Below are 14,521 nucleotides of genomic sequence, written 5' to 3'. Positions count from 1 at the left end.
GGAAAAGGGGAGGTGCAACGAGACCTGGGTATCATTATACACCAGTCATTGAAAGTGGGCATGCAGGCACAGCAGGCGGAGAAAAAGGCGAATGGTATGCTGGCATTCATAGCAAGAGGGTTCGAGTACAGGAGCAGAGAGGTAATACTGCAGTTGTACAAGGCCTTGGTGAGACCACACCTGGAGTATTGTGTGCAGTTTTGGTCCCCTAATCTGAGGAAAGACATTCTTGCCATAGAGGGAGTACAAAGAAATTTCACCAGATTGATTCCTGGGATGGCAGGACTTTCATATGATGAAAGACTGGATCAACTAGGCTTATACTCGCTGGAATTTAGAAGATTGAGAGGGGATCTTATTGAAACGCATAAAATCCTAAAGGGATTCGACAGGCTAGATGCAGGAAGATTGTTCCCGATGTTGGGGAAGTCCAGAATGAGGGGTCACAGTCTAAGGATAAAGGGGAAGCCTTTTAGGACTGAGATGAGGAAAAACTTCTTCACACAGAGAGTGGTGAATCTGTGGAATCCTCTGCCACAGGAAACAGTTGAGGCCAGTTCATTGGCTATATTTAAGAGGGAGTTAGATATGGCCCTTGTGGCTAAAGGGATCAGGGGGTATGGAGAGAAGGCAGGTACAGGGTTCTGAGTTGAATGATCAGCCATGATCATACTGAATGGCGGTGCAGGCTCAAAGGGCCGAATGGCCTACTCTTGCACCTATTTTCTATGTTTCTATGTATCTGTCTCTACCATTACCCTTGCTAGTGTGATCCACGCACCCACCACTCTCTGTTTAAAAAAAAAAGCTTACCCCTGACATTTCCCCTATACTTTCATCCAATCTTCTTAAAATTATGCTCCCTCATATAAGACCTTTTTGGGAAAAGGTCTCTGGCTGTCCACTTGATCTATGCTTCCTGTCATTTTGTACACCTCTCATCCTGCTATGCTCCACAGAGAAAATTCCAAGCTTGCTCAACCTATTTATTTAATTTTAATTTTTTTTTATTTAGACATATAGAATGGAATAGGCCCTTCTGGTATAATCACAGAGCAATCTACAATGACTACTAACTGGTACGTCTTTGGACTGAGGGAGGAAGCCAGAAGACCTGGAGAAAGCCCACGTATTCTACAGGGTTGACGTATAGACTTCTTATAAATGACGTCAGAATTGAACTCTGAATTCTGTTCTGGGCTGTAATAGCATCATGTTCACTACTGTGCCACCAAGGCACCCATAAGGCATGCTCTACAATCTAGGGAACATCCTGGTATGTCTCCCCTGCACTCTTTCTAGAGCTTCCATGTCCTTCCTATAATGAGCCAACCAGAACTGAACACAATATTCCAAGTGTGGTCTAACCAGTGTTTTATAGAGCTGCAACATTACCTCGAGGCTCTTGGACTCAGTCCCCTGACTAATGAAGGCCAACACACCAATATGCTTTAGCAACCCCATCAACTTGTTCACCAACTTTGAGGGATTGATAGACATTGATCCCAAGATCTCTCTGTTCCTCCATACTGATAAGGATCCTGCGATTTACCCTGTATTCTGCCTTCAAATTCAACCTTCCAAAGTGAATCACTTCACACTTTCCTGGGTTGAACTCCATCTGCCACTTCTCAGCCCAACTCTGCATCCTGTCAACGTCCCATTGTAACATTCAGCATTTTCTACACTATCCACAACACCACCAACAAGTTATGACTTTTTCTTGGAGCAAAGGAGGGTAAGAGGAAACTTGGTTGAGTTTTATATAAAATAATGAAGTGTATGGAAGAAGGTGGCCTTCACAGCAGAAATATCTGTAATCAAATGGGGCATGTTTCAGGTGAGGTTTAGGAGTTTTGGAAAGGACTTGAAGAATTTTTTAGAGCTAGAGGATGATTGAAATCTGGACTGCATTGCTTGTGAGGGTAATGATGGCAAAGATTTTTGTGATATTTTAAACATATCTGGATGAGCACTTGAATTGTCAAAGTATAGGAGTGCTAGGTTAAGGGGTTAGAAGAGATGGGTGCTTAGTAGTTGGCATAAACATGGTATGTTGAAGGGTCTGATTCTGTACAATATGACTCCATGACTGTTATATTCATTCATCCATATTTTGTGTAGTAATGATGCCAAACCTTTTAGAATTCAATGTCATTAATCCACAAAACTGTCAGTGACTTTGAGAAATCTGTGCATGAGAATGCATAAATTTGAATGCGGCTGTCATTGGTTCAATGTAAGCCAGCAGGGTGTGCTCTGACGGTGTTCCATGGATTTGTTTTTTTAAATAGTGCATAGAAGTATTAAGTATTGAAGATTCTTTTCTTAGTTTTTAGTCTCAAAAACATTTGAAATACGGTGAATTACAGTTAATAAGGACAACCACTTATTTTGGGATACCTCTTAAAGAACAAAAACTAATCATGAAAATAGCTGGGATTCTCCTTGTTTATTTCAGACACAATGCAGCATAATTAAGACAGGAAACTATTACCGAACAGTTTGTAATTAGTGTCAGTCATGTGCACGTGTGCCTGTTAGAAACTACACTGTGCTGAGAGTGAAGAGTTTTTAAATAGCCCTAGTTGTGTGTGTTTGTGTTCAAAAAGCAGTAATTTTTGTTACTCAAACACAAGGAATTCTACAGATGCTGGAAATTCAAGCAACACACATCAAAGTTGCTGGTGAACGCAGCAGGCCAGGCAGCATCTCTAGGAAGAGGTACAGTCGACGTTTCGGGCCGAGACCCTTCGTCAGGACTAACTGAAGGAAGAGCTAGTAAAAGATTTGAAAGTGGGAGGGGGAGGAGGAGATCCAAAATGATAAGAGAAGACAGGAGGGGGAGGGATGGAGCCAAGAGCTGGACAGGTGATTGGCAAAAGGGATATGAGAGGATCATGGGACAGGAGTTCCAAGGAGAAGGAAAAGGGGGAGGGGGGGGAACCCAGAGGATGGCAAGGGGTATAGTGAGAGGGACAGAGGGAGAAAAAGGAGAGAGAGAGAGAGAGAAAGAATGTGTGTATATAAATAAATACCGGATAGGGTACGAGGGGGAGGTGGGGAATTAGCGGAAGTTAGAGAAGTCAATGTTCGTGCCATCAGGTTGGAGGCTACCCAGACAGAATATAAGGTGTTGTTCCTCCAACCTGAGTGTGGCTTCATCTTTACAGTAGAGGAGGCCGTGGATAGACATATCAGAATGGGAATGGGATGTGGAATTAAAATGTGTGGCCACTGGGAGATCCTGCTTTCTCTGCCGGACAGAGCGTAGGTGTTCAGCAAAACGATCTCCCAGTCTGCGTCGGGTCTTGCCAATATATAGAAGGCCACATCGGGAGCACCGGACACAGTATATCACCCCAGCTGACTCACAGGTAGTGTTGCCTCACCTGGAAGGACTGTCTGGGGCCCTGAATGGAGGTAAGGGAGGAAGTGTAAGGGCATGTGTCATGAATGGCATGAACATTGACTTCTCTAACTTCCGCTAATGCCCCACCTCCCCCTCGTTATATACACACATTCTTTCTCTCTCTCTCTCCTTTTTCTCCCTCTGTCCCTCTGACTATACCCCTTGCCCATCCTCTGGGCTTTTCCCCCCTCCCCCTTTTCCTTCTCCCTGGGCCTCCTGTCCCATGATCCTCTCATATCCCCTTTGCCAATCACCTGTCCAGCTCTTGGCTCCATCCCTCCCCCTCCTGTCTTCCCCTATCATTTTGGATCTCCCCTCCCCCTCCAACTTTCAAATCTCTTACTAGCTCTTCCTTCAGTTAGTCCTGACGAAGGGTCTCGGCCCGAAACGTCGACTGTACCTCTTCCTAGAGATGCTGCCTGGTCTGCTGCGTTCACCAGCAACTTTGATTTTTGTTACCGATAGTTGGTGAGAAGTAAGCAGTAAGACCATTCAGAACTGTTTTGCTTACCGCAGTTTCAAACATTCAGAAACAGCTGTGAGTGAAAATGAAATTATTTCGCTACTTCAACAAGTTAGGAATGGTGAAAAATTTGAAGGTACCAGTAATCTTCTTGAATATGACAATGACAATGAAGATTTGGAAGATGCAGTCGTTGAAAGCATTATATGAAGGCAGTCCATTATCTGCACTAGGTGTCTGCTGATTTTGTTAATTTACAGTCAATCAAAAGAACGTGGCAGCATACACTGGATTAATTCCTCCAGTGGTAATAACTATTAGGAACTGATACACTGTTTTATAGTACTGTAGTAGTATTGCTGTTGTTCTAATTTGTTCTGTATTTCATTTAAATACTTTGTTACACAGTTGAACAGTAGTTTGACTTTTTTTATAGCCTTTTAACTATTTCTATGAAACTTTGGCTAGTTGCGCAGCCACTTGTTTGGCTCAAAATGCACTGGTCCCAATGTGTCCCAGTTAACTGGAATTCACTATACCTACATGTCCGAAAATCTTTTTTATAAATTGCAATGCCTATTTTTTGACTTTATTTCAATTGTAGTAGAGGTTACGTGGTTGCGTAATAAATGACATGAGATAAATCTATCACATAAATTCTTGCTTTCTTTGTGCTTCTTGAAGACCCCTGACTGAAGAAGAAATAGCTCAACGGCGTGAGCAAGCCAGGAAAAGACATGCTGAAAAACTTGCAAATCAGTGTCAGCAATTGGGAGAAAACCCAGAGATCTCTGCCGCCAATGCAAGCACAAAAGGTGAAAGGTCTAACTGATATTTAAATCCTAGGAAAGAAACAGATCATTGTTTTCTCATGATATGTTTTAAATTTTAATAAGAGAACTTTGGCAAGTTTATGTTTTTAATGAAAATTGTGCAGAGCTTAGAATCCCGGAAGGATTTGATTGGTTGTCTTAAATGTCAGAAAGGGTATTTGTCACAATCTAAATAGCTGTGATAATCACATAGATCTTTGTCAAATTGCTTACACAGTATCAGAGGAAATTAAATTTTGTAAAGATATTGATATTTTCACATTTCCTTATGACATAGAAAAAAAAGGCCATTTTTGTCTATTGGATCCTTGTCAGCTGTCAGATCAACTGCATCAATCCCTTTCGCCCAGTTTCCCAGTAACTTATTCTCATACATACCCATTGACATTGGGATTAATCTTCCACCATCCAACCACGCTGTGGATATTTTGCAACAGCTAATTAAACTAATCACCAACACTTTTTTGGGTTGTGGAGAAACCAGAGCACTGAGGGGAAACTCACACCAAATAATAAAATCCACTGCATTACAGTAAAAATCCTTGATGTTTCACTGATGTTTTTCAGTGAAAGATACCTGGCAACTAACTTGATTTGCTTGCAGCTAACCCTTGTGGAGAGGTGTTGGTGAACATGTTGATGAATAGGTTATATAGGTAGCTAAATGGGGGAATGGATTGATGAGGTAGCTTGGAGAATTGGCATAAAACATTAAAATATTTTTAATTTCATCTTCTCCATTTAGTCAACTAGGAGTTGTAATCTTGATCTCCAGTTTTCTGGTATTTTGCTACTAAATCCATTAACCATTTATTTACGTGGTGCATAATAGTTTAAACCATCTAGTTAACTTTTCCTCGAGTTAGAATGTTTTATGTTTTACTCATGTTTCAGTTTTGGGGGTTTGTTGTTCAGTGTTAGGTTTCAGTAAAATAGGTTAGTTTCAGCAATTTAAGGACCTGTCAAGTGTTGCATCACAGGGATTTTGTTAATAGTAACAACAGTTTCCTTATTATTATCATTTATTTACCAAGCAAATACATTGCAAATCATTTTTTAAAAAAAAGATGGCAAGGTGCAGCATTCTTTTTGCAAAAGTTGTATCTTCCAAAAGAGTTTCTTAGCTTGAGTCAGTATTAGTGTCGGTCTCTTTCCATCTATGTTTGTACTATCTTTTTGTCCCTACACATCACGAAGAGATTTGGGTAGCTATCCCAAAATTGCCTTTTGATAGCTCTTTATGGTATTCTGAAAGTAGAACATTCACTTCATGGATGTCATTTCTGCAGGTTATTTAGTTAAGATTTTTAAAAACAATATTGGTTTAAAACAAAAAAATTCAAACCTGAAATATATTTAATGACTGGATTTGTTCACTTGATTAATTCTTCTTTGGTGGAATGCTTCTAAAACCCAATTATATGCACTTGGGGTATTTTTGACCAGTGGAATTATTTACATGAGGAATTCTGCAGATGCTGGAAATCAAAGCAACAAACACAAAATTCTGGAGGAACTCAGCAGGGCAGGCAGCATCTATGGAAATGAAAAAATGGTCGATGTTTCAGGACTAATTATTTATTTCCATAGATGCTGCCTACCCTGCTGAGTTCTTCCAGCATTTTAGATCATAAGACATAGGAACTGAATAAGGCTATTCAGCCTTTCGAGTCCGCTCTGACATTCCACCATGGATGGTCCCATATCCCACTCAACCCCATACACCTGCCTTATAACCATATAACCATATAACAATTACAGCACGGAAATAGACCATCTCAGCCCTTCTGGTCCGTGCCGAACTCCTACTCTCACCCAGTCCCACCAACCTGCACTCAGTCCATAACCCTCCATTCCCTTCCTGTCCATATATCTATCCAACTTAACTTTAAATGACCACATCGAACCTGCCTCAACCACTTCTGCTGGAAGCTCGTTCCACACAGCCACCACTCTCTGAGTAAAGAAGTTCCCCCTCATGTTACCCCTAAACTTTTGCCCTTTAACTCTCAATTCATGTCCTCTTGTTTGAATCTCCCCGACTCTCAATGGAAAAAGCCTATCCACGTCAACTCTATCAATCCCCCTCATAATTTTAAACACCTCTATCAAGTCCCCTCTCAACCTTCTACGCTCCAAAGAATAAAGACCTAACTTGTTCAACCTTTCTCTGTAACTTAGAAGCTGAAACCCAGGCAACATTTTAGTAAACCTCCTCTGTACTCTTCTCAATTTTATTGACTGTACACAATACTCCAAATTTGGCCTTACCAATGCCTTATACAATTTCAACATTACATCCCAACTCCTATACTCAATGCTCTGATTAATAAAGGCCAGCATACCAAAAGCTTTCTTCACCACCCTATCCACATGAGATTCCACCTTCAGGGAACTATGCACCGTTATTCCTAGATCCCTCTGTTCTACAGCATTCTTCAATGCCCTACCATTTACCATGTATGTCCTATTTTGATTAGTCCTACCAAAATGTGGCACCTCACATTTTTCAGCATTAAACTCCATCTGCCATTTTTCAGCCCACTCTTCTAACTGTCCTAAGTCTCTGCAAGCTTTGAAAACCTACTTCGTTAACCACAACGCCACCTATCTTAGTATCATCTGCATACTTACTAATCCAATTTACCACTCCATCATCCAGATCATTAATATATATGACAAACAACATTGGACCCAGTACAGATCCCTGAGGCACACCGCTACACACCACCCTCCAATCTGACACACAGTTATCCACCACTACTCTCTGGCGTCTCCCACCTAGCCACTGCTGAATCCATTTTACTACTTCCATATTAATGCCTAACAATTGAACCCTCCTAACTAACCTTCCGTGTATAACCTTGTAAAAGGCCTTACTGAAGTCCATTTAGACAACATCCACCGCTTTACCCTCGTCAACTTTCCAGATAACTTCTTTCAAAAAATTCAATAAGGTTTGTCAAACATGACCTTCCACGCACAAGTCCATGTTGCTTGTTCCTAATCAGACCCTGTCTATCCAGATAATTATATATTCCATCTCTAAGAATACTTTCCAACAATTTACCCACCACTGACATCAAACTCACAGGCCAATAATTGCTAGGTTTACTGTTAGAACCCATTTTAAACAATGGAACCACATGAGCAATGCGCCAATCCTCTGGCACCATCCCCGTTTCTAATGAGATTTGAAATATTTCCATCAGAGCCCCTACTATTTCCACACTAACTTCCCTCAAGGTCCTAGGGAATACCTTGTTCGAACCCCGAGACTTATCCACTTTTATATTCCTTAAAAGCGCCAGGATTTTCTCTTCTTTAATCGTCATACTTCCCATAACTACCCTTCTTGTTTCCTTTACCTTACAGAATTCAATATCCTTCTCCTTAGTGAATACCGAAGAAAAGATATTCTTCAAAATCTCCCCCATCTCGTTTGGCTCCACACATAGCCTTCCACTCTGATTCTCTAAGGGACCAATTTTATCCCTCACTATCCTTTTGCCACCAACATAACTGTAGAAACCCTTTGGATTTATTTTCACCTTACTTGCTAAAGCTGCCTCGTATCTTCTTTTAGCTTTTCTAATTTCTTTCTTAAGATTCTTTTTACATTCTTTATATTCCTCGAGCACCTCATTAACTCCAAGCTGCCTATATTTATTGTATATCCCTCTCTTTTTCTGAACCAAGTTTCCTGTATCCCTTGAAAACCATGGCTCTCTCAAACGTTTAACCTTTCCTTTCAACCTAACAGGAACATTAAGATCCTGTACCCTCAAAATTTCACCTTTAAATGACCTTCATTTCTCTATTACATCCTTCCCATAAAACAAATCGTCCCAATCCACTCCTTCTAAATCCTTTTGCATCTCCTCAAAGTTGGCCTTTCTCCAATCAAAATTCTCAACCCTGGGTCCAGTCCTATCCTTCTCTCTAATTATATTGAAACTAATGGTATTGTGATCACTGGACCCGAAGTGCTCCCCAACACATACCTCTGTCACCTGCCCTATCTCATTCCCTAACAGGAGATCCAACACTGTCCCTTCTCTAGTTGGTACCTCTATGTATTGCTGCAAAAACCTATCTTGCACAGATTTGACAAACTCCAAACCATCCAGCCCTTTTACAGAATGAGCTTCCCAGTCTATGTGTGGAAAATTAAAATCTCCCACAATCACAACCTTGTGCTTACTACAAATATCTGCTATCTCCTTACAAATTTGCTCCTCCAGTTCTCGGTCCCCATTAGGTGGTCTATAATACACCCCTATAAGCATCACTACACCTTTCCTATTCCTCAATTCCACCCAAATAGCCTCCCTGGACGAGTCCACTAATCTGTCCTGCTAGAGGACCGCTATTATATTTTCTCTGACAAGCAATACAACACCTCCCCCGCTTGCCCCTCCTATTCTATCACACCTGAAGCAACGAAATCCTGGAATATTTAGTTGCCAATCACACCCCTCCTGCAACTACGTTTCACTAATAGCTACAACAAAATAGATGCATTTAAGAAACTCTCCACCTCTTACTCTCTTTTTATCCTTAATGGAGCAAACAACATTGTTATCTTTTTCTTCCTTGTCCCCTACATCTTTGGTCTGAGTGCTCCTGATCTCTGTCCCCTGCCTATCCTCCCTCACACACTGTCTACTAGCTTTCTCTATTTGTGAACTAACCTCCTCTCTCCTAGTCTCTTTAATTTGATTCCCACCCCCCCCCCCCAACCATTCTAGTTTAAAGTCACCTCAGTAGCCCTTGCAAATCTCCCCGCCAGGATATTGGTCCCCCTCGGATTCAAGTGTAGCCTTCTCACCATATCCATTGATGCCCTGACCGATCAGGAAACAATCAGCTTCCGCCTTAAATATATGCATGGACTTGGGCTCCACTGCAGTCTGTGGCAGAGCAATCCACAGATTTACTACTCCCTGGCTAAAAAATTCCAGAATTGTTCTAAAAGGTTACCCCTCAATTTTGAGACTGTGCCCTCTAATTCTGATACCTCTGCCATAGGAAACATTCTCTCCACATCCACTCTATCTCATCCTTTCGACGTTCGGTAGGTTTCAATGAGATCCCCACGCATTCTCCTTGAATTCCAGTAAGTACAGGCTCAAAGCTGCCAAATGGTCTTCATATGTTAACCCCTTCATTCCCAGAATCCTCCTGGCGAACCTCCTCTGGACTCTGTCCAATAACAACACAACATTTTTGAGATGTGGGGTCCAAAACTGTTGACAATATTCTAAGTGCACCCTGACTAGTGTCGTATAAAGCCTCAGCATTATCTCGTTGCTTTTATATTCTGTTCACCTTGATATAAATGCCAACATTGCATTTGCCTTCTTTACCATAGACTCAACCTGTAAATTAACCTTCTGGGAGACTTACATGAGGACCCCTAAGTTGGTTTGTACCTATGATGTTTGAATCTTCTCCCCATTTAGGTAATAGTCCGCACTATTGTTCCTTCTACCAAAACGCATTGTCATAGATTTCCCAACACTGTATTCCATCTGTTATTTTTTGCTGATTCTTTCAATTTGTCTTAAGTCCTGATGCAATCACATTGCTTCCTCAGCATTACCTACCCCTCCATCTATCTTCGTATCATCTGCAAACTTTGCCATAAAGCCATCAATTCCACTTTCTAAATCATTGACAAACAATGTGAAAAGCATTGGTCCCAATACTGACTGCTAGAGAACACCACTAGTCCCTGGCAGCCAACTTGAAAAGGCCCCTTTTATTCCCACTCGCTGCCTCCTGCCTGTCAACCATTCCACTATCCATGCCACTAACTTTCCTGTAAGGCCATAGTATTTTATCTTGTTAAACAGCCTCATATGAGGCACCTTATCAAGTACCTTCTGAAAATCTAACTATATGATATCCACTGCTTCTCATTGCCCACCTTGCTTGTTACTTCCTTGAATAACACTGAACAGATTTGTCAGGCGAGATTTCCTTTCACAGAAACCATGCTGACTTTGACTTATTTTATCATTAGTCTCCAAGTACCTCAAAACCTCATCCTTATTATTAGATTCTAACACTTTCCCAACCGCTGAGGTTAGGCTAACTGGCTTATAATTTCCTTTTTTTTTGCCGTCCTCCCTTCTTAAAGATTGGCGTGACATTTGCAATCTTCCAGTCTTCTGGGACCATGCCAGAATCAAGTTATTCTTGAAAGATCATAATCAATGCAGCTGTTGTCTCTTCAGGGACCTCTCTCAGGACTGTAGTCCATCTGGCTCAGATAACTTACCTACCTTAAGACCTTTGAGTTTCTCTAGCACTTTTTCTTATGTAATAGCAGTGGCACTCACTCCTGCTCTGTGACACTCACAGACCTCTGGCACACTGCTAGTGTCTTTGACAGTGAAGACAGATGCAAAGTACACATTAATTTCATCTGCTATTTCTTTGTTCCCCATTACTATCTCACCAGCATCATTTTCCAGTTGTCCATTATCAACTCTCACCTCCCTTATACTCTTTATATAACTGAAGTAACTTCTGGTATCCTGCTTTATATTATTGGCTAGTCTGTCTGCATATTTCATCTTTTCCCTTCTTACAGCTTTTTTTAGTTGCCTTTTATTGGACTTTAAAAGCTTCCCAATCATCCAACTTCCCACTCACTATTACTACCTTTTATACCCTTTCCTTGGCTTTTATGCGGTCCTTAACTTCATTTGTCAGCCACGGTTGCCTACCCCTTCCTTTTGAGAACTTCTTCCTCTGTGGGACATATCTATCCTGCACCTTATGAACTATTTCCAGAAACTTCAGCCATCCCTGCCAATATCCTCCTCCAGTCCACCTGGGCAAGCTCTTCTCTCATGCCTCTGTAATTCCCTTTATTCCATTCTGATACTGATATATCTGACTTGTGCTACTCCCTCTCAAATTGCAATATGAATTCAATCATATTATGATCACTGCCTCCAAAGGGTTCCTTTACATTAAGCTCCCTCATAAGATCTGGGTTATTACGCAGCACCCAATCTAGGATAGCATTTCCCTGAGTAGCCTCAAACACAAACTGCTCTAAAAAGCCATCTCGCAAGCGTTCAAGAAATTTCCTCTCTTGCGATCCAACACCAACCTGATTTTCCCAATTCCCTTGCATATTGAAGTCCCTCATTACAATTGTATCATTTCCCTTATTGCAGGTCTTTATGTATCTTAACCCCACATCTTGGCTACTATTTGGAGGCCTATATATGACTCCCATGATGCTTTTTGTACCCTTGCAGTTTCTTAACTCTGCCCACAAAGATTCAACGTTCTCTGACCCTATGTCACCTCTTTCTAAAGATGGTATTTCATCTCTTACCAGCAGAGCCACACTGCTGGCTATGTCTCTCCGCCTGTACTTTTGATACAAAGTATATCCTTTGATGTTAAGCTTCCAACTATGCCCTTCTTTCAGCCATGACTCAGTGATGCCCACAGTGTCATACCAACCAATCTCTAATTGCGCTACAGGTTTGTCCACCTTATTTCAAATGTTATGCGTATTTAAATACAGCACTTTCAGTCCTGCATTCCTCGCCCTTTTGAATTTTGCCTCTGTGGTAACTCTATGCTCTGTCTGCATTTGTACCCAGTTACTGGCTTGTTCTTCTTTACATTCATATTACATCCATCATCTACTTGTAAACCTGCTGGCTCATTCTTATTTCTATCATACTGGTTCCCATCCCCCTGCCGTAATAGTTTTAAACACTCCCAACAGCACTTGTAAATCTATACACAAGAATATTGGTCCCCCTTGGATTCAAGTGCAACCCATCTCTTTTGTACAGGTCCCAATTATCCAGAAATCTGAATCCCTGCCCCCTGCTCCACTTCTTCAGCCATGCATTTATCAGCCTCCTCATTCTCCTCCTATCCTCGCTGTTGTGTGGGACAGGCAACAATCCTGAGATTACTACCTTTGAGGTCCTGCTTCTCAGCTTCCTTCCTAACACCCTATATTCTTTTTTCAGGACCTCCTCCCTTTTTCTTCCTCTGTCATTGGTACCAGTATGTACCACGACTTCTGGCTGCTCACCCTCCCTTTTCAGGATATTGTGAACACTTCCAGAAACGTTTTGGACTCTGGTACCTGGGAGGGAAACTACCAGCCCTGTTCCCTTTTCGCACCCACAGAATCGCCTATCTGTCCTGCTGACTATAGAATCTCCTATAACTGCTGCCATCCTCTTCAATTCCCTATCCTTCTGAGCAACAAGGCCAGATTCAGTGCCATAGGTACGGCTGCTGTTGCTTCCCCCAATTAGGTTGTACCCCCAACGGTACTCAAAATGGAGTACTCATTATTGAGGGGGCAACCACAGGAGTGCTCTGCATTATCTGACGTTTTCCCTTCCTTCTCTTGACAGTCACCCATGTATCTGTCTCCTGTAGCTCCTGTCTATCACCTCCTCACTTTCCCTAACAAGCTGAAGGTCATTGAGCTGCATCTTGATACACCTGGTGTAGATGTGGCCACTGGGGAGGCTTGGAGCCTCCTGGAAATCCAATATCTGACACCCAGAACAGAACACTGGTTCTGTAGACATACTCTCTATTCTCTCAAAATTTAAGTAAGAAATGAGGAATGAAGTTACCTACTTACCTTACCTCCAGCTGTTCTTGCCGAAGCCCTGTTGAGCCAAAACCTTACTACTCTGCCTCAAGCTACTCCAATGATGACGGCTTCCACGATGACCACTCTTGCTAGGCACTACCTCTCTTTTATAGAGACTGTGTTTCCTGTCGACAATCTTCGTTGGAATTACGGGAATTCCCTTATGGGAATGGTTTTGTTGCATCTGTGCAGTACTCCAATCAACGAGTAGTTTGTGTTGCTGCAGAATTATTTACATGGTTCAATTTGTAGACAGTTTTGTCAAAGTACATGGTTTAATTTTGAAATACAGAGTTAATTACTGAATTATTGTTAAAAATAGATCATACTTTGATTCCACAATTAATAGGAGACTTAGATTTATATTGTGCCTCTTGTTTCCCTTGCAGGTATTTGTAAAACTACTCTTAACTGAAGTGTGGATCTTGTTATAATCTGGGAAATACAATAATAATTAATGGTGAATGAATGTTTGACCTTGATTTTATCCAGGACTGTTAATTCCTAGCGATGACCAATTAAAATCTCATAGTTCATTAATAGTTCTTCTAATGAAGAGGTAGTTTACATATTACCTGCAGAACTTGATACTACATTTCTTAGTACTACATTTGTCTATAAATTAACTTAAGAAATATTTATAAAATATTGTTGGTATCTGCTGGTAGCGGAGTTGAATTATGTAGATACTACAGTGCCACAAAAGTGCCTACTAAAATATGACAGTAGACAAATATTAAATAGTAAATGATCATCAAAAATGCAGAAGTATAGAAAGTTCCCAGGTATGACAGTACATATGAAGAAGTTTTTGGGAGACTGGCATTCCTGAGAACTGTTTATAATTGGAACCACACATAAATCGGAAATAAACAAGAGTGGTGATAGGCAAGTGTAAGGATGCAGGAAGAGTGGACACCAGCTGGCTTTATGAAAATTCAGGAGATCTCCCATCCACTGCCACCAACCTTATAGTTCCTGCACCCCGCACCTCCCATTTCTACCTCCTACCCAAGATCTACAAACCCGCTTGTCCAAGTAGATGCATTGCTTCAGCTTGTTCCTGCCCACTGAACTCTCATCAGCATACCTCGTCTCTGTTTTATCCCCCCCTAGTTCAGTCTCTTCCTACCTACATCTATGACAACTCGCAT

The 14,521-nt window shown here is 41.4% G+C and overlaps 1 protein-coding gene across 3 annotated transcripts in view; it reads left to right on the top strand.

The window, feature by feature from the left end:
* efl1 (elongation factor like GTPase 1) overlaps nucleotides 1–14,521 on the top strand; it is a 319,698-nt gene that overhangs the window by 136,943 nt on the left and 168,234 nt on the right. For all 3 annotated transcript variants that reach the window (XM_063065853.1, XM_063065850.1, XM_063065852.1), the window contains one exon: nucleotides 4,560–4,690. In XM_063065853.1, coding sequence (XP_062921923.1) covers nucleotides 4,560–4,690 — 131 coding nt within the window. The remainder of the gene's footprint in view (nucleotides 1–4,559; nucleotides 4,691–14,521) is intronic.

This window comes from Mobula hypostoma, chromosome 13 (genome assembly GCF_963921235.1).
Source record: "Mobula hypostoma chromosome 13, sMobHyp1.1, whole genome shotgun sequence".
NCBI lineage: Eukaryota > Metazoa > Chordata > Chondrichthyes > Myliobatiformes > Myliobatidae > Mobula > Mobula hypostoma.
The sequence above is the reverse complement of the archived record's forward strand: the minus strand, read 5'-3'. Positions and strand labels throughout refer to the sequence as shown.